At 35.5% G+C, this 18,701-nt stretch overlaps 3 protein-coding genes across 5 annotated transcripts in view; 2 read left to right on the plus strand and 1 right to left on the minus strand.

Annotated features, from left to right (window-relative positions):
- Positions 1-11,264, plus strand: part of LOC135687988 (intermembrane lipid transfer protein VPS13D) — a 52,501-nt gene extending 41,237 nt beyond the window's left edge. For all 3 annotated transcript variants that reach the window (XM_089115790.1, XM_089115792.1, XM_089115791.1), the window contains exons 58-71: positions 188-260; positions 663-832; positions 1,405-1,509; positions 2,169-2,318; positions 3,114-3,263; positions 4,210-4,349; positions 4,638-4,822; positions 5,157-5,230; positions 5,821-5,988; positions 6,327-6,533; positions 6,936-7,186; positions 8,426-8,598; positions 9,531-9,649; positions 10,156-11,264. In XM_089115790.1, coding sequence (XP_088971916.1) covers positions 188-260; positions 663-832; positions 1,405-1,509; positions 2,169-2,318; positions 3,114-3,263; positions 4,210-4,349; positions 4,638-4,822; positions 5,157-5,230; positions 5,821-5,988; positions 6,327-6,533; positions 6,936-7,186; positions 8,426-8,598; positions 9,531-9,649; positions 10,156-10,239 — 2,049 coding nt within the window. In that variant the 3' untranslated portion in view covers positions 10,240-11,264. The remainder of the gene's footprint in view (positions 1-187; positions 261-662; positions 833-1,404; positions 1,510-2,168; positions 2,319-3,113; positions 3,264-4,209; positions 4,350-4,637; positions 4,823-5,156; positions 5,231-5,820; positions 5,989-6,326; positions 6,534-6,935; positions 7,187-8,425; positions 8,599-9,530; positions 9,650-10,155) is intronic.
- Positions 11,265-11,414: 150 nt separating this feature from the next.
- On the minus strand, positions 11,415-15,364 carry LOC135687991 (transcription initiation factor TFIID subunit 10). Its single transcript, XM_065204660.2, has 5 exons — positions 15,210-15,364; positions 14,770-14,912; positions 13,875-13,939; positions 12,807-12,918; positions 11,415-12,037 (listed from the first exon to the last, which is right to left on the minus strand). Exons 1-5 carry the CDS (start codon positions 15,307-15,309, stop codon positions 11,948-11,950), a joined length of 510 nt encoding a protein of 169 aa, XP_065060732.1. The 5' UTR covers positions 15,310-15,364; the 3' UTR covers positions 11,415-11,947.
- Positions 15,365-15,400: 36 nt separating this feature from the next.
- Positions 15,401-18,701, plus strand: part of LOC148957261 (uncharacterized) — a 103,292-nt gene continuing 99,991 nt past the window's right edge. The window contains exon 1 of the mRNA XM_089115796.1: positions 15,401-15,465. The gene's annotated coding sequence lies outside the window, so the exon portion shown is untranslated. The remainder of the gene's footprint in view (positions 15,466-18,701) is intronic.

An 18,701-nucleotide genomic window follows, 5' to 3' on the forward strand; every position in this document is an offset into this window, starting at 1 on the left:
TTATATCTATTAAATTAAGTAATTAGCTGTGTAAATAGGGATGATCATTAAATTAAGTAATAAAGATGGTGTTATATACAGTAATATCGTTTATCGAATAATATTACTAAACAGTTATCTGAAAAATTTTCATCAACACCAAAGCTTTATTTTCGTATTGCTGGGAAACCATCTTGCTTTGTTGTAGGACGGTCTGCTCTGCTGCGGCCTTGTAAACATGGCTGTTAGGCCACAAGATGGCGTTAATGGTCTCCAAGAAGGTATTTACGTACTTAGTTATTGCATACACTGCTTTATGCTGATGGGTCTCTTAATTTACGCTTGAAACAGATGACTTTTCAAAGTACATTCGTCAACCTTACTTTGTACCTTTTATCCCATTTACCGCAGTCTTATCAATGCCTTCACACTTTCAAGGCGATATTTCTGTGATGATTCTTGTTAATATTTTATCTGGGTATAATTTGCTATCCCGGTCGCTCTGTCGCATATTTTGTATATAAAACGAAGAAAAAAAACATCAGTTCTTTGGTGCAATCGCTCTTGCTCGTTTAGCCGAACTAATTGTTCAGTTTGTATCATGATAATACTGATATCATTGCTTTAAGCCTTGACTCTTTCTTGTGTTTTATGGGCTATTTTATGTTTTTTGCTGCTAACAGGAAACCTAGCTGTGCTTGCACCACTAAGAAGACCTTCTGGGGGAAAATGGCCGGCTGACAACTGCCTTTGTAAACACAAATTGCGTCCTGGCTCTGGTGCTCTTGTTGTCCGAGTTACGACCGATGGGCCTACCCGGGTCGTCAGAATAACGGATGCCTGTGATGAAATGGTGAGATATCTTCTAGTGTCACTTTGAGGAGGGTCGCCCTTCAGCCAAGGCTGGTTCACAAGGGACCCTCCACAGCAAGAAATAAAACATCGTGATTTCTGTGAACAGTTTTTTGGCGGTAGAAGACTTGAAAATGGCTTTGAAAAAAGCAAACATTGTACAACATCGTGATTTCTGTTCAGTTATAAAATATCGTTTAGGTTAAATCTCTTCAAGGTTTTCCATGTCTCTCAAAACATTTTTCTACGTTTGGCCTTAAAAATGTGCTATCAAGTATACTCTTTGATGACTTTTTTCATTAAGTGATAAGATGAAGTTTAGCAGCAGTTTTTGAGCCGTGTTAATCACATGCAGATGATTTCTTGATCAAGCATCTAAATGATCCCGCCTTATAGTGAACCATATTAGCGTTAATATTCATTCGCTTATGCTTTGAAAGATTCTAGGTCTGTCCGTCCTTTTATACTGGTTTTTTCTTGCGTCAAGCAACAAGGCTGGGACTAAACTCCTATAGATGGATGTAACAAGTTAAGAAACTTTAAAATATAAATTTTTGTGCTTCGTTTTTCTAGGCTAGTGATACAGAACAGGACTGGACGTTGGTAGAGAAGAGAGGCGGCGCTTCCAAATTCTTTACCCTCTCTGCACAAACATCTCCCTATGATTCAGAGTTGCAGGTAGGACAAAGTTTTCAGCTTAATAGAACCTGCTTTTATATCAGATTCTAGACATTCTTATAACTTTCTTCCTTACAGTTTTCCCTTTCCCTCTTTCAGTATTCAACTCATAACAAATCCCCGTGTAGTTGCTATCTTGCCAAAAGAGGTTGGAATATTCTACCTCACAGCAGCGCAAAAAAGATTGAAATAGTCGGTCGGATAGTTTTTGATTGAAAAGAGACGGGCCTGATTTTTGCCAGCTGCCAACTTTCTTTTCTTTCTATTATTGATATGATTTAAAAAAGTCGGACCATGCTCATCGAGGTTGAGAGCACCTCGTCTAAAAATATTTCTTATTTGAGCTAAATTTAAAATATCTGGGATATGAGGCTAATCTCCGATTCTCAACCTACCAATACTATTTTAAAAGACTCTCCCTCTCTGTGCCATTTTAAAATCTTCTTGGAAGAGATTTGTTACAAGTTATGGTAGTCCCCTTGTCATCCGTCAGCATATAGTGATTGCTGCCCTCACTTACCGAAAAGGAATTTTATAACATTCTATTCAATGTTCTGGGGGCGTGATATCAATTTATGCTGCGAGATTATAGACGAGAAAGCTAATTCATTTACAAACTGTGAATGTTTTCTGAACAGATAATCAAACTATACTTACAGGTCAATGTAAGCTTGGCCCATGGTTTTGGATTGTCAGTTATTAACTCAATACCAGAAGAGATCGTCTTTGCTACATTTCATAGGATCCAGTTGGATTATCTAAGCATTCATAAAAACAGATCATTAGAATTTGTGGTAGATAACATTCAGGTAAGCATTTTTCAATCACATTTTGATATCGAAGTCTTCGATTCTAAGACATGCATTTTGCCTTGAAAAATCATCATTGAAGGTATTACGTCAGTTTAGAATGTTAATTTTGTTTAGTTTTCTGCAAATGTAGCTGTCATTAGCTTGTATAGTCTTCGTCAACATCATGCTCATCGCATCATACACCATCATGCAATTGTCGTGATCCAATATCTACCCGGCCCCCGAATAACAATGCATCGCTTTTTGAAGCAAGTTGTAATACTTGTATATCTGAATCAGGCAGCTTGCAAAGGATTGTTGCAGACAACTATCTAAAGGCAATCGACAGATGCTTAAGTGACTCAAATTTTTCATTTCATTTTATAATATTTATACAGGTTAAAGGTTCATACATATATGTTTTTCAACCTGACCTGTTCAAAATATTAAAATAAGCGCTAATAAATATGTTATACTACTAATAAGAAAAGAAATTTACCAACCAAACCTAATTTACAATATTTAATAATACTAAGACTATAAAAAGTGAACGTAAAGATGAAATAAAAGTTGTCCCCGACTATAGTTGTTCTTTGAAGGTTTTCAGCTATCTGTTGGTAAAAAATTGGCCCATTAATAAGTTGACGTCACTCAGACGCTCATTGATTGGCCAATAGCTAAATGACAGAATGTTTAAGCTACTTCAGCATCTCTCGATTGCTTTTCAGATTAACTTCATCTGTCAACTTGCATGCCTATTGGAGAAAACTTCATTTTTGATTGTTCTTAAACTATCGATTAATATTCCTTCAGATTGACAATCAGCTTTTCGGTAGCTCGTACCCAGTTCTGCTGTTTCCAACACCACTATCAATGAAGGGAGAGGTTGTAAAAGAAAGTCCAGCCATTGAGTTTTCAGTATGTCTAGAAGAAAGTTCGTTTGCAAATGTCGATATCTATAGGGTAAGGTTTCATATTTGTTATTATAGCGCTGTCCTGTTGCTTGTTGAGAAGTCATTGTTTTGAGTTGCAGTATTTCTGTTTTCATTCTATTTTATGGATTAGTAATTCTGTACCTCGATTGTCCGAATCTCGTGTACCGAATTCTTGATTACCCGAATCTAGATTATCCGAAATTCGATTGTCAGAATCTTGATTTCCCAGTCGCCACTGCCCGAATCCCGATTGCCCGAATCTTGGCTCTCTGAAACAAAACCAGAGTCATCAGTGAATTATCAAGCCAGTACTTTTCGTTCATCTAAGCTTAGATCTAGACTGCGTTCAAAATCCCCTGATGTTGAATGTGCTTTTCTATTAGATTTCGATCTGATAACTTTCGATCTGTTTGGAGCGTAATTCACAGGTTTACGCAAATATAATTTATCCTCGTCAAAACATTGCACTTAAGTACTATAGGTTATAAGTGAATCGACTACCTTTTCAGAGCCTTGGTTTCGATTTCACATGCCAAGCTGTTCAAGCTTTTTGGATTATAGAAAAAGTTCAGTTATGCTGCCTGGCCCAAGGATGAAATTGTCATTTCTATTTATAATACCTGTTCAGCATCTGTTTAATTTCATTTTCAATATATTGATATTTTGATAATTGCCTTCTTTATTTCTGATTCTTATTTTCTTGCTTTCCATTTCTAATCAATAAATAGATTTTCATTTGCAAAATGTTAAAAATCTTTTTCATTTGTTTTTGTGAATTTATGTTTGTGTATATTACTTCACTTGTTTGTGATAATGCTCCATGCATTTTTAGTGTCATGATGTTTTTCTGTAATTTATTATACTGAAGCAAATCGCTTTTGCTGATACATGCAATGTTTTAATTATGTATTGTCCATTCGTTACCTTTATAAAGTCAACTATCACCATCACTTATAAAAATCTGTTTTTTGCAGAAATTTGACTTCTCTCTTCGAAAAATGACAATATTGCTAGAGGATCGAACCCTTCTCAAGTTGCTCCAGTTTTTCGGGACTGGTGATGGTTCAGAAAACGATTTAAAGTCAGAAGATTTTGACATTCATTCTAGCCAGAGGTAAGCAGTCTACTTATGTTTGTATTTATTCCAGAAATATCAATTTATGAGCTAGCTTGTCAACATATGATGCTGTTCAACATACTTCAAATTATTAAAGTTACATCGTCCAGACATTTGGAACATTCTCAATTATTCTTTCTGATCTAGGTGCTTTGTAAGTAGAGCAGCGACCTTGCGTCACTCGCACAAATTTTTTCTCAGTATATTTTCTCAGATTCTGTTATGCACTCATTGTTTTATCTGGTAATGCTTTATTTCTCTGTATTTTTATACTGCCTTTTACAGAATACTTGAAACACAAAATCGGAATACAACAGGAAAGAAAATATACCTAGAAAGATTATTTCTTGGAAGTACGGAAGCGAAAATAAGTTTGTTAACAGTTGGCAGGCTAACTCCTGATCTTCATAAAATAAAGCGGAGTCTTGGTTTTCCTATTGTCAGTCTTGAAGACGCAAATATCGAACTAAGTAAGTTATTAAACATTTAATATTTTCTTAGAGTAGTTTACTGTTATGATCTTGTTTTATCCATTAATATAATGTTCATTTTTCATTGTACTGATTTTTTAGGCGGGCTTGAATAGATTTACTTAAGTTTAAATTCATTGTCAAGCAGCATAACCAATCCGCCATTTTCTTTCACCTTAATTAAAATATGGTTACCATTAATTTGTCTTATATTCATCCCATATTTGTAAATTTGAAAATTTAGGTAGATAGATACTGTGTTACCATTTGAAAACCAGAAGCAGAATTATTGCAGTATACAGCCTGATGTGGTTTCTTTTTCAAATATTTTTAGCATTTTTCAAGAAAGAGCATTTGTTTGAGACAACTTCTGTCATCATGTACCAAGTCAAAAGGCATTACAGTGATGTGAGTATGTTATTGTGTTCCCTCGAAAAATAGCTCAACCTTCGAAAAAAGGTCGAGACGCCATTGAACCATCATGGTATCCATAATTCCCAAAGGTGGCATTTTAAAGGCCCATTATTAAGGATTATCAAACGACCCCCAATTTAGGATTTAGGGAATATTTTACGAACATTTTGAAAACCTAGCCTTTATTCTTTATATCGTGTTTTGAATCTCTTTTCAGATTAAAAAAGCCTCGCATTTAACCCTATACAAGGTTGGCCGCGAAATTTCATTTGAAAAAAAAACTGCGGCTTATTTTTGAAGAAAAATAGTATACATGACCTTACCATTCCTACGTCAGGCTACCAAGAGGAACTAAAACTCCATTTCCTATGTTTGTTGCTTGTATTTCTTATAGACTCTAGAAAGAAGGAAAATAGTTTTCAAACGCTTAGGATAATGAATTCCTTAAGCTGTTGCAGACAATTTCAAAAGTCTGCATGCATGCCCTAGGCCAGGGCTGTATAATAAAAAAACAGTTTTTAATTTAAGAATTGCAATAATTGATATTTTCAATATTTTGAATTTTTGAATTTATCTTCTGGCAGGTTGTACGTGGTCAAGCTGCGAGTGTCCTTGGCTCGTTGGATATACTCGGAAATCCAATGGGCCTAATTCATGATGTTTCAACTGGCATGGAAGGCCTTGTCAAGCGAGGCAACTTGGGTGGCCTGTTGGTTAACGTGGCTCATGGTCTATCAGATACAGCTGCTAAGGTATTTGCCTGTAATTTGAATCTTTTGGGCCTTGCTTTAGTAAAACTGATTTCCACGGGAGATTAAATACACTTTTCTCGAAACGGTATCCCCATTGTTAGGAAGTCATGACCTCTGTTTATTAGAGAGCCTTGGCTATGTTGCTAAAGTTTCAGTTGATATCTCACTGCCATTCACAAACATTTCTTTAGTTCATCAATGTAGCCCACATCTTCAGTGCGTCTTCTTATTGGTTACCTGTTTTTAATGAACCATGTTTAATCTGATGTCTTTTGCCGCCGAATCTTTTAATTCTTTAAATTGTGTACTTCTTTTATTAAAATTAATATTTTATTCAGATGACCGGCTCGATCGCTGATGGCTTGTGGTCCGCTTCGATGGACAGTCGACTTCAAGAATCCCGAGGGGTAATGCGTGCGGAACGCGGGAGTAGTAGCAGTGACCATCTATTAGCTGGTATCAAAGGTCTCGGGATGGGTGTTATTGGCGGACTGACAAGTATGGTCACTCAGCCTATTGAAGGTGCAAGCAGAAAAGGAGTTCAGGTAAACATTCCTTCTTCTTGCGGGCATAGTGACTGTGGATATACAGCATGTTTTGCTTGATGTCATAGTAGCAGGAGAGCGTTCCCTGGCCCTAGGTGACATGTAATTCGTTAATATATTCCAAAAACTCCATGGTATGCATGACACGCATTTAATAGGATTGTTCTATCCAGACTCGCCAGTTTCACTCTTTTTCTGATTGTAAACATAAATTGCGCGAAAGACAATCATATTTAAGCGGTTTATTGCGCGAATGATGCTTACTTCATGACTTTTTAAATTGTATTTTCTGCAAGATACGTATCTAAAAAGTATAAACTAAAGAAAATGTCGTTTGCATTTTGCTTCATTCGCTTTTATTCAATCACTGACTCATTTTAAAGCAGTTTGACTCCGTTCTAGGGTTTCTTCACGGGCATCGGCAAAGGACTCGTTGGCACGGTAGCTAAACCGGCTGCCGGTGTTCTTGACCTCGCTTCAGGTGCAGCTGCTGCAGTACGAGGTTCAGCCAGGGGGAGACAGTATGCACCAAAACCAGTTCGACTAAAACGTAATTGCTTTGATGCCGGAGGGGTTCTGCCTGGGTTTTCTAAAAGCATGGCAGAAGGACAGGATGTTCTTCTGAAGCTAAATGAATGTGATATTACTGAAAGGTTTGATGTTTATATGTCTTTTTAACAAAAATCCTGCACCTAACTTCGATTTTTTTAATAGATATTGGCTTATCAATGGAATTTTTCAGATTCTTAACCACAATATCTTATAATCACTTTTCTGAATGATCCTGTATCGACGATCCCGTTTACATTTTAAAGTCTTTATCAAGTCTTTTTGCAACTTCATTCTGTTGTAAAATAACTGTAATTTTTTAGTTTGTTTCATTCAATGAGATATTAAAGATTATAAAAAAAGGTTTTATTGTAACTATAACAATAGTTACATTAAATTCGTAAAGCAAAAATAAACGCATTCCTATGACACTGAGATTAACCGTGATAGATTTCCAGCCCAGTGCCCTAAGGAGAAAATTTTAAATCAACAATAGAGACTGACGAACCTTGTTACTTTTTAATACATTGTAGAGTTAGTTGTTTCTCAAAGACCATTTTAAAGAAACAGATGTAAAGACAGCAAATCTTTAAATTTAAAAGTAAAGAAAAAGAGAAGGAAGGGGAAAATCAGAGTAAAAGTTTATGGCATTTTTATCTTTTCAAGTTGATATTGTTGACGAAAATTACCAACTGTAATAATCATTATTGTAGTAACATATTTGTTACATTTATATGGTTTTGATTTCTCATCTTGACGCCGTTGCAGGCCAAAACCAGCTTAATAACCCCTTCAGAAAGCTTCTTAAAAGAGAACCCACTTCTGCAAACCCCAGTTCTTCCACCTGTACTTAGGTACTTGATGACAGAAAGCTCTGTGTCACCAACAACCAGTTGAAAAGCCGATTAAACCACAACATCGTCATTTCTTTCCTCGAGATCTTTTCTACCGATATTCTAAGGCTCAATTCGAGACTTCAACTGCTTACAGACGAAAATACAGAATTCAACGCCCGGTTCCCCTGCTGCAAAGTTTTAAATGAGGAGAAGATGACCTGTGAATTGTTCTGTTGGCAAATGGGCCTGGGATTGACAGATTTTTTAAATTGACTGCTTTTTGGCTTCTAGTGCCAGTCCCTTTTGTTTTCTTCAGATTTTATCAAGATTTTTCACCCCATGCAGAACCCTAGGGCAGGGGAAGAGGCAATGTGGCTCAAACTATCGATTTTCCTTGCTTCATTGGCCGATCTAGGCTTAACAATTTCTCTTTTCTTTTCTGCTATTTTAAAGTTATAGTGTCATCACTTTTGTCCAGCTTCAATCGATTTCTATTTTACTTTCCAGGTTTGTTGCATCAGAATTGGTTCGCAGTGATAAGGATGACAGGATGAGGTCCATAATAACTACAGATGGAGTTTACTTTGTCAAGGCCAAGGGTCCACCATCCCCAGATTCTGTTGTCTTACATTTAGAATTCTCTGAATTGTTCACTGCGCAGCCCAAGATAGAGAAAGGAAGTAAGCACGTCTTTAACGAGAGGTTTTCCCAATACAAGCAGAATAAATTTCTGTCAATATTTTTTCTTGCTTAGGCTAACTTTTGATACGTTTTATACAATACTTGTACTTGACAAAGATAGAAATTTGTTTGCTGTTATTTTAATCTAAGTTGTTGTGGCTTTAAAACATTCTCATTGTTCAGCCGGACAGCATGCAATAAGTTGCTCCAGTACAATGCTGATATTTTCTGCCATTACAATGAACTCCTTTCTCAATTTGTAATTGGTGCTAGGGCTAGAGATTCTACTTGACAGGTGTTTAGGCATGTTATTTAAATGTAGTAGGCCCTTCACATATGAAAAAAGAGGCTCTGTTTTAAGTTTGGCACTTGGTTGAATTTCATGCCAATCGCTAGGAAATAATTTGTTTTCATTGCAATGGGCAAACCTTAAATCTTGAGGCCAAAATAAAGATACCCCCTCTTAAACCAATTATTAACTTTTTAAGATAAAGTCCTCATGTTTCTAACTTAATGGGACTGCTAGCCGTTCACCCACTTTGACTTTATTTGGAAAGTTGAATCCCCTGTCTATTACCCGCTCAGTAGGCAAATTAACCTCACACTCTGAACCTGGGTTGTAATTTTTTTCCTGGGAAAATTCTCCAAATGGCAAATTTTCCCAACCCCGGAAAAGTTGAGGTATTCATACTGAATAAATTAAGAGGTATACAAATTTTTGAACTGATAATTGACAAAGCAGAATCTTACTCTTCATTTGGAATCTCATATGAATGAAAACCAAATTTTCAACACAAATCAAATCTCAACCCAGAGAGTGAAACTCACAGCAAGCCGACTTCTCTCATGTGAAGGGCCGTTAAAACTTATTATCAGACCTATTATTTCTAATCTAATCATATGTGATGATTTTAGTCAATTTTTGTTGCAGGTCCTGAAATGTTTGTTGAGTTGATAATGCGTAGAGAAAGTAATGGGGAATTTTTACCAAGCCGCAATCCTGATAAAAGACCAAGGGTACGCTGCGATTCAAAGCATATTGCAGATAAGGTAATTACTCTTTGTTAGCTTCTCAATTCATGACTGTGCGAATATTTCCACACCTTGGCTATTGCTTTAAAAATATTCAAGATAGAAACAGCTAAGCATTACTTTGTAGAAAATTTGTCAAGGGAATGAGGAAACCCCATGTTGTAATTATCAGACACTACCCTTAGAAACAGAATGGTTCAGGGGAGACCCTATTAACCCAGAAAACAACAAATGTGCCAAGGGCACACATCACATGACCATAAGCGCATGTGGATACCTTAAATTTACAGAAAGTTATTGTTTATTGAAGTATTATTTTGTCAGAAACTTTTTATTTGACCACCAAAAATGAAATCTTCAGTAAGTCCCCTTCTTTTGTTAATTATTCACAAAAAAGTAATTGTTTCTTTGGAGTGAAGAATTTTATCTTTTGGCAACATTTGTTATTAATGTTCATGGCATGACAAAAAATGCTTCAAATTTTAATACTAGCAAGGAGTGACATTCTTGTTTTTTGCTTCTAGGTTACTGATAAAATCAATTACATGAAGAGTTTATATGCAGAGAAACAGCTGACTGTTTTAAATGAAAAAAATGAGCGAACATAGAATTTAATCTAATCTTAAATTTTTGACACAGCAAGTATTTGTTGTTGAATTCTGAAAGCTTATTTTTTAGCAAAGTTCAAATGCTTTTTAAAAGTGAATAAAATAGCTTGGCCTAAAACTCTTGTTTTGAATAACATTGAGCAGTAGCAAATATTAAAAAAAGCATGCGCATGCTTTGAGGTTTTTGTCATGGAACTGTCAACATGGTATTTCCATACCTTATACGATGCTGTCCCCAGTTATAATGCATTATATAATCCTTATTACCCCTTCTATTACATCTGTGTATATCTATATTAAGTGAAATAATTGGTGTACATTCATGGCAATTGCAATATTTATATGCCTTTAGGATATTTTAAAATTTTATAAAATTTTGTGCTTAGTGGGATAAATGTAATATGAGATTTGTTCAGCTTTTCTTTAAAACTTGAGAGTGCTTCAGTATAAAATTTTATGAAAATTCAAGAAGTTTATAGCAGTGCTGAATTTGAGAGGTTATTTTTAAACACAACTTGTTTAATAAAATGCAAGTATAAACTTGAAATAACTGTTGACAACTCAATTTTTGAGTTCCTGTTCCATTGATTTGTGCTTTGATTGCACCTTGTAACTATCTATTTCATCAAATCAAAATTTAAATAAATACAATTTCCTAAGATGCATTATACAGACTTTCTGAGTTGCATAACATTGTCATCTTAGAGAACTGAGGATTGGTATTAATTAATGTTTTGCAAACCTCGTGTTATAAGACAGTAACTTAACACAAATTTTTACACTCCTAACATTCTGATAAGATATTTAAATTGGAGAAAATTTATGGCTTTCTTTGTTTTACGACTTGGCCTTAAACTTTTCAATTAAAAGAGGAATAAAAATGCATTATTTGAATAAATATTTACTTTTAAACTTTTAAATAGTATGTTACTATTCTCAATGACCATGCAATCATGGGTCATTTTTCGCATTTGTCATGTGTTTATTTTAATTTTTCAACTGTAATTCATCTCTTTCATTTCCATATTGTAACTGGGACTCAAAAAAGTTACCTTTTGAATCTATATTTATTGTTTAAATTTAAAAAAATAACGATATTTTTCTTAATGGAGTTGTGTCAATTTAAAAAGTGTCTCAAAGTAAACAAAAAATGAAATTAAAAGATTTTCCAAGCATCTTGTATACTTTTCATTAATACTCAATCTATCATGTACATAGTAGCATTTAGTATACTTGCTATAACTGATACAGAATATAAAGTAATGGAACCTAGTATATATTGGAAAATAGCCAAAACGTTTTGTAAAGCTGGCAGGACAAAATAATCCAAAAGTGTTTATGGGAGTTTTTGCTATACCTCTTTACCTTAAGTAAGCATTTGTCAGCATATAAATAAAACAAACTAAATATGTTTGAACTAAATCTACAGATTAATGTCTGCACATACATAATGATCCAACTTTCTAATAAAGACAATTCATAACACAATTTATTCCAAATGTACTTTATTAAGTTGGACACTCATCCACTAGGATGCAGGTTCTTGATAAAATGTTAATTGATATAAAGACACTTCCCCATATCCACAACACAACACAACAATATTTGCATTTGTCAAAGGGATTAATGTAGGCCAGTTACACCTGTCAAAGGAATTTGATAGCTCATTGGAAAAACAATGTTCTTTTGTGACACAAATCCTTTAATATCAGTAAAAGTATGGTGGTTTCTTAACATTTATTCCATACTCAGCAAGTGCAGGTATCAGATCTTCCATTGTTAGTGTGTACCTTTTGTCCTGAAAAAAGAATTCATTGGAACTAGTGGCAATGTTTATTGGACTACCATAAATCCTCGAATTGGCCCCCCTTGAAAAAACCCCCTGCTAGAATAAGCCCCCACCCTGGAACTACACATTGTCAATAAGCCCCCCCCCCTCAAATAAGCCCCCACTGCTACTGTATATTCTTGAATTGGACCCCTCAATTTGAAGGTTTTTGCCATCTGAGGTTGCTTATGGCGTTTTATTGAATTGCCACAACAAATTCATACTTCTGGTAATAATTAATTAAATGCTTATAAAGAAATTCCTACTTAAATAAGCAAGGTCTTTTAATAATGTCTTCTTATTGTCTACAATAATTTTATAAGCCCCCCCCCTCCCTCATATAAGCCCCTCTTGTTTAAGCCCCCCTTGATTAAACCCCCATCCAAAAATATCCAAAATAAATAAGCCCCTAGGGGGCTAATTCGAGGATTTGTGGTATTGCTACAGATATTAAATCGTTACATTATTGTTTGTGGCATTTTATTGTGACCATATTGCCTGGGATTTTGAATCATGACCAATATTGATTCACCAATTAACTGTAGGGAGTTAATTTCACAGTTTCTAAACTTATTGGATACCCCTTTGATTCTTCGTCACTCATATATTACAAGATATTTTATACCAACTTTTGCCTGCATGGAGAATGGAACTACTAAGCTAATTTTTTTTTACTGAAAACATTTACCTAAACTCTATTATCAGCAAAGTATTTTAAGCAGTGATGGCAAGTGTATACCTTTCCTGATTTTCTTGAGTTTTGTCCAGACCCACGCATTTTGCAGTGCTGTAAAGCATCATGTGCAATGTCTGATACAAACTTCTGTGCTGCTAAAGATGCCAATCGAACGCTAAACAAGTAAGAAAAAGCACACTCTGGGTGATGATAAAGAAAAAATTTCCATCTTATAAATTTTATGTCACAAATTTATAATTTCTATGCTAATATGATTGTGAAAGCTGTGAGAAACTTAACAGAGAATTAAAAATTCCACCTTTTGGAAAAATAAAAAACAAACTATTCACATCACACAGGTCAAAACTAGTATGTCTTATTTTTTTGTAGTCTGTATCATATGAACAGGTGATAGCCCATGTCAACACATTTCCAAAAGTGTTTTTTTATCTCAGCGAAAACAAATCAAACATTTTCGTTTTACATGGAAATGATATGTTTTCAAATATAATTGCATTTTCAAATGAGTCCACTCTCAAAGGCATTACCCTCCTGTCTAAATATAATATATAGAGCAATTATTAGTAAAAATATAATTTTATATATGTTGTGCAAAATGTTTTTGAGAAGGATGTGTTGAAATATGGTAAGTTCAAGTGTTTGTCGTATGCATTCTTGAAAGTAATCACAGATATCAAATTCTTAGAATTGTTAGGTAGGTCATTCCATTGATTTACTATACGTTGGAAAAATAAATTTCTTGTGATGTAGACAGTAAGTTATATGTAGTGCATGCAAAATAACATTTTCATTTGAAAACCGATTCTGGTAGATGTAGCTTTTACAGCAACCAGACACAAAAACTATATAAAACGTATTAACTCTTTTAAAAATCTTATTAATCATAATATTGTAAATTTGAGAAGAAAATTAGTTTGATCAACATTATTTCAAACATAATTTGCCTGATAGCAATATTTTTACATTTTCAGGTGCTCAATAAAATACTCTCCACTAGAATTTTAAGATGCATTTTAGGTGCTCCACTTGATCAAGTGCCTTTTAGGCAAGGCCTGTGTACAAAGCGCTATTAAAAAAATTGAAGAAAAGTTATTTTTAAAAGGAACTTACATCCTTGGGTCAGTGGCCTCGAATCCTGATCTCTGTAGATAATGCACCGTCACTGCATCTGGAATCTGTTGGACATTGAAATAAATACCATTGTTATTGCTAACCCCTGCAAAAACTCAACCATGGTTCATGGCCCAACCATAGTTTACAATGGTCATACCAAGGTTGTGCCATGATGGGTGACAAGTCCTGAACATGGTTAGTGACCATGGTTGAGCAATGAAATAAGTTTTTGCCTGCAATTATTTTAATTTGTTTGTTCTTGGGAAATATGAATTTATCCTAAATAAAAAATATAAGAAAAAAGAACAATTTTTTGTACTTTCTATCATTTTCCATGTAACTATGTCTGACCATGTCAAGACCATGGTCTATGTCTCAAGACACAATTCAGTCAATAATGTGCTTCAACCAAAGGTAGTCACTAGTAATTAACCTGACCGAGTCATTGGCATAGGGGAAAACATGTTTAAGCAAACATACTCTGTAGGTTCTCTGTCACTTGTTGTTCTAGGTGTTTTTTGGCCAAATAGAAATAATTACAAACTTTCTTGACCAAAATCTTGAAAAGATCTTGGCTGCAACAACAGCCCCCACATCGGGCACAGGTGTGCAAAAATCATAAGAAAATGTCAAATGCACCAGCATTATAAACTTTCCCAGTCTAAAATCCAATGTATCTATTAGATTATCAGGTGTAACCCTAGCGCTACCAATCATGGGTGTCCCATTGTCATATTCTGCATACTGGATGCTTAATAGTTATGCTAATGTTGGATGCATAACAACCTATTGTGCCTATGATTCCAAAAATTGGCATAATAATGAGTTTCTGATGCTGTTCAATGTCTTCATAGTATATAGGGTAGGAAATACAGAAGAATCTTTGACATACCGTGGGAGTATAATCTTCCAACTGGCTAAGAAACTCTGTCAAATTGTGTCCAGCCATGCCTTGAGTTTCTTCACTACTTTTGCCATCGGCATCGTAACTTAAAACTGGTTTGATGTCGCCACTGTCAGCCGAGGATGCCATTGCTAAACACAAAACAAGCCATTTTCTAATTCTTTTGTTTACAAAAATTAAACAATATGTTCACAATAAGTATCTCGCCTAGGCAGAAGAGCACCTCAGTGCACAGCTATTTTAAGAACTAACGCGGTTGATTTTGCTAAAATCCACATGGTCTTTTACTTAAAAAGTGTTCGAATGCTGATTAACAAAGAGCTACAGTCTACAAAGTGAAGTGAAGTCATTTGTGATGAGTGAAAGAAATCGTCCTGAAAAAATATTACTGTCGAGCGCCCTGATAAAAAATAAAATTTAGAAGTTACCAGATGATGCAGCTCCTTGTGTTGCGGACGAATTTTGTGTCAGGACAGAAGGAAGAGGTGGATATTGGCCAATTGAGCGGCTTCGACTATCCTCCGCCATCTTGCCGCTGAGAACTGCTAAAAAACTGTAGTTGTTGTTGCCAAATGAAATGGCGGCAATAACAAACTGCTCACTTCAAAACATGCGCATGCTTCAAAGATAAAGTTGAGAAGGAGCTCGTAAACAAAAGAACGAAGCAGACATGGCAAGATCAAGGTAAAGTTTTTCATTATCATAAAAAATTGTTTCACTGTCACAGGTAGGGGGGAACCTAATTTTTACAAATATTTACCAAAATAGGGCGATGTCCCAGCAGTCCACAAGCCACCGCCCACGAATCATATCCATCAGTATTTCGGCCTATTTCAGTAACGCCCAACTACCCATCAGTCAATTCACTGGTGACAACCAGATGAAAATTATTCTGAAATTTATCAACCTGTATCAGGGACGGATTTAAGCAGCAATGATTTGGGGGTGTCAGACACTAATTGGATTTGGTGTCACACCCTTCAGGTCACTGTAAAATGGTTGACACGCCCTTTTTCAAGATTTTAATTCAATTCAAGGTTTTTAATTCAAGGTAAAGAAGATAAGGAGATCAATTAAGTAAAATCTTGGCGTTATTTTGTTTCTACTGGCTACCAAAATATCATTTTTATCGAATGGAAGCGAAATTTACTGAAGAACACAGAAATATTGGGGGAGGGGGTATGAACATTTTAAAAATGAATGAAATGAAATGAATGGTTCGTCCACTTGTCCCACCCTTTCGTCATATCCCTCAGTCTCAGCAAAAAGTAATACCTACCAGTCCCATTCACCTGTCACACCTACAAGTCCCACCATCCAGTCCCACACTATCCAGTCCCACCAACGAGTCCATTAATCTGGTCCCACCTACAAGTCCCACCATACAGCCCATCAACTTTTCCTCTCACCATCCCCATAAACTTCATTGAGGAATATTTTCAAAATACTCAGATTGGGAAATCTCGGACTCGTTTTTAGAAATCAATTTCTAATACAAAAGGCTAAAACATTGTGGGCTGGAGAACCACAATATTCAACTTCGGGTCTGTATGTCGTGCCAGCAATGGAAATTCCGAAGCCACCTTGCTTTCTCTAAAGCCCTCTTCCTTACCCCCTTTTTTCAAGATAAAAACTGTTCACCATTTTTTCTATTATTTTTCAAAACAGAGGATCAAAGAAAAAGAGACGAGCTGTTTATACAGTGATTGATTTTATTAAAATTATTCACTAATTTATTTAGATAAATTTTTATTATTTGCTTTAATTCAGTAAATCACTTTCTGTATCATTGCAAAAATGGCCTTCTCGAGACAATGAAGATGCAGCTACTTGTTATTGACATCGATATGCACCCTGAACCAAAAGGACACCCTTTCTTTCTTTCCCCAACATCTGTCACTAGAGTTTAAGCATGACACGTTCCTCAGATTTTCCAAATATGACTCGCCCCTCCTAAATCAGTGATTTTTCTGAGAAATGTCGAATTGTCTATCCTGAGCGGTATAACATTTTTTTTAAAATTTTGCCCCGGAGATATTTTTTAACCATTCTATAAGGAATAATTCCAAAAATTTCCATCTGTGAGAAAACTTTCGAGTCTCTGAGACTCATGCGTACTTCATTTCATCTGCGTCGTCCCTAACTATGTTTGGTCTTCATAATATACTAAAATGCGTGCGGTACAAACGTAACCCCCCCCCACCCACCCGCCGTCTTTGATTTTGTGGTGCAATCTCTGAATTAGAATAACGATCTTGGCAGAAATTGAGGAGGATATAGCCTCCATAGTTCTCCAAAAGCGATCCCGTCTTTGGGAACTACAATTTTTAGCTTGGTTTATTTCCAACAAGTACAGTCCTACAGTGACATAGAGAGCGGGGCACGTGCCTCTCAAATTTTAACAGATGTTAAGAAAGTGCCCTCACAATTTAAGAACGTGCCCTTTGCTACCTGAAGAAAAAATTTTTGCCTTAGGAAAAGCACAGAGAACGCCACTTCCCCCCTTTTCATTTGTTATTAAACAAAAAGATTATTTACTATTACCTTGTCAGGACCCCTTTCCTCTGCCCGTCTCTGTCTACAATGGATTTTGCGGAGATATTGGGCCAGGAACACTTGCATCGAAGTTTAACCTGACAATCAAGGAAAGGTTGAAAAAGGTTTTACCCTTTCGACACGGGTGCATTTACGTTTTCACGAGGCAAAATTGCCTTAGAGTTCCAGATAGAAGGGGGCCTCATAAAGTAATATATTCCATTTTAAGAACGAAATTAATCAAACATGACAAAAGTATGCCTAAAAACGTTTTAAACTATTGCAAGAAAATGGCTGCAAGCAATATTCTGAAGTGTATTTTGAGCTAATCTTGAGGGCATAGCTGCAAAAACTTCCTGCTCTGTGGCCCAGGTTACCACTGCCCTTCTTGCCTCTAGGCAGAACGATGGAACTTTTCGCGGGTTAGCCAAAAGTTAAAAAATCTGGCTGGTCACTTACATTCAGCACGATTTGTTTACTTCCAGATGCTACTTCCAAATATTTTAAAGCTCGCCAACACCTATATGCCAGCCCCTGTCAGTGAATCTTCTCCATTTTTAGCAATGGAGCAATCTCTTTTAAGCCTAAATACCTGGCATACGAACTCTGGCATGCAAATCACTAAGAATATATATACAAAATTGATAATCATTGCCCTTAATGATTACTAAATAAACAAATGTAATTATAATCATGTTCTTAGTGATACTTGTGATTATCATCATCTTTACCAATCACAATTTTGAAGAATAGAAAATGAGAGGCATACAAAACTGCTATCAGTGCTATATGATTGAAGAATTGTTACAAACTTTGAGTCAACCCACGATATTCAGCTGACGAAAAGAAAAAAACCGTGAATTTTTTCTTGATTAATTCATTCATAACCTCTAAAGTACAAAATTAAACATTTTCTAATGTAAAAATGATACGGAATATAAAATGTAAAAGTTATTTAAAATGTTGTATTTTAAAACAAAGTTGAGAAGTGGATAAATTACTGTGTCTATGTGTGTGTCGTTTGTAATTCGCAGCTACTCAAGCAATGTAAAATGTCGTCGGTATCCAGGAATTATTTTTTTTCTTGAATGCTTCACCAAAATTCGTCGATTTCTCTTGGCTCAGAGGTGATCTTTTGGCAAGTAAATGCGACCCTACGAGCATGATGACAAGAAGGTCTAGTCCCAGAAGACATCGAGCATGTTGTGCCCTGTACACAAGGACAACTAAGTTGGGACACTGAAAGTCCACATTCTTCGTTTACTTTAGGCATTTTGCGACAAACACCAATTGATGTTTCAGAGTCACCATTAAGCGGAGTGCAGCATTCTGAGACACCACAATCGCTGTACGAACTGCAGTACTTCAGTTGCTTTACATCGATC

The sequence above is a fragment of the Rhopilema esculentum genome, unplaced genomic scaffold, assembly GCF_057945365.1.
Source record: "Rhopilema esculentum isolate cy_ngs unplaced genomic scaffold, ASM5794536v1 HiC_scaffold_36, whole genome shotgun sequence".
NCBI lineage: Eukaryota > Metazoa > Cnidaria > Scyphozoa > Rhizostomeae > Rhizostomatidae > Rhopilema > Rhopilema esculentum.

Coding starts and splice junctions, on each gene's coding strand:
- LOC135687991 (XM_065204660.2), bottom strand. CDS start 15,309: ATGGCGGAGGATAGTCGAAGCCGCTCAATTGGCCAATATCCACCTCTT. Junction 12,919..13,874: donor GAGGCCACTGACCCAAGGAT/GTAAGTTCCTTT, acceptor TTACTTGTTTAG/CGTTCGATTGGCATCTTTAG. Junction 12,038..12,806: donor ACTCAAGAAAATCAGGAAAG/GTATACACTTGC, acceptor TTCTTTTTTCAG/GACAAAAGGTACACACTAAC.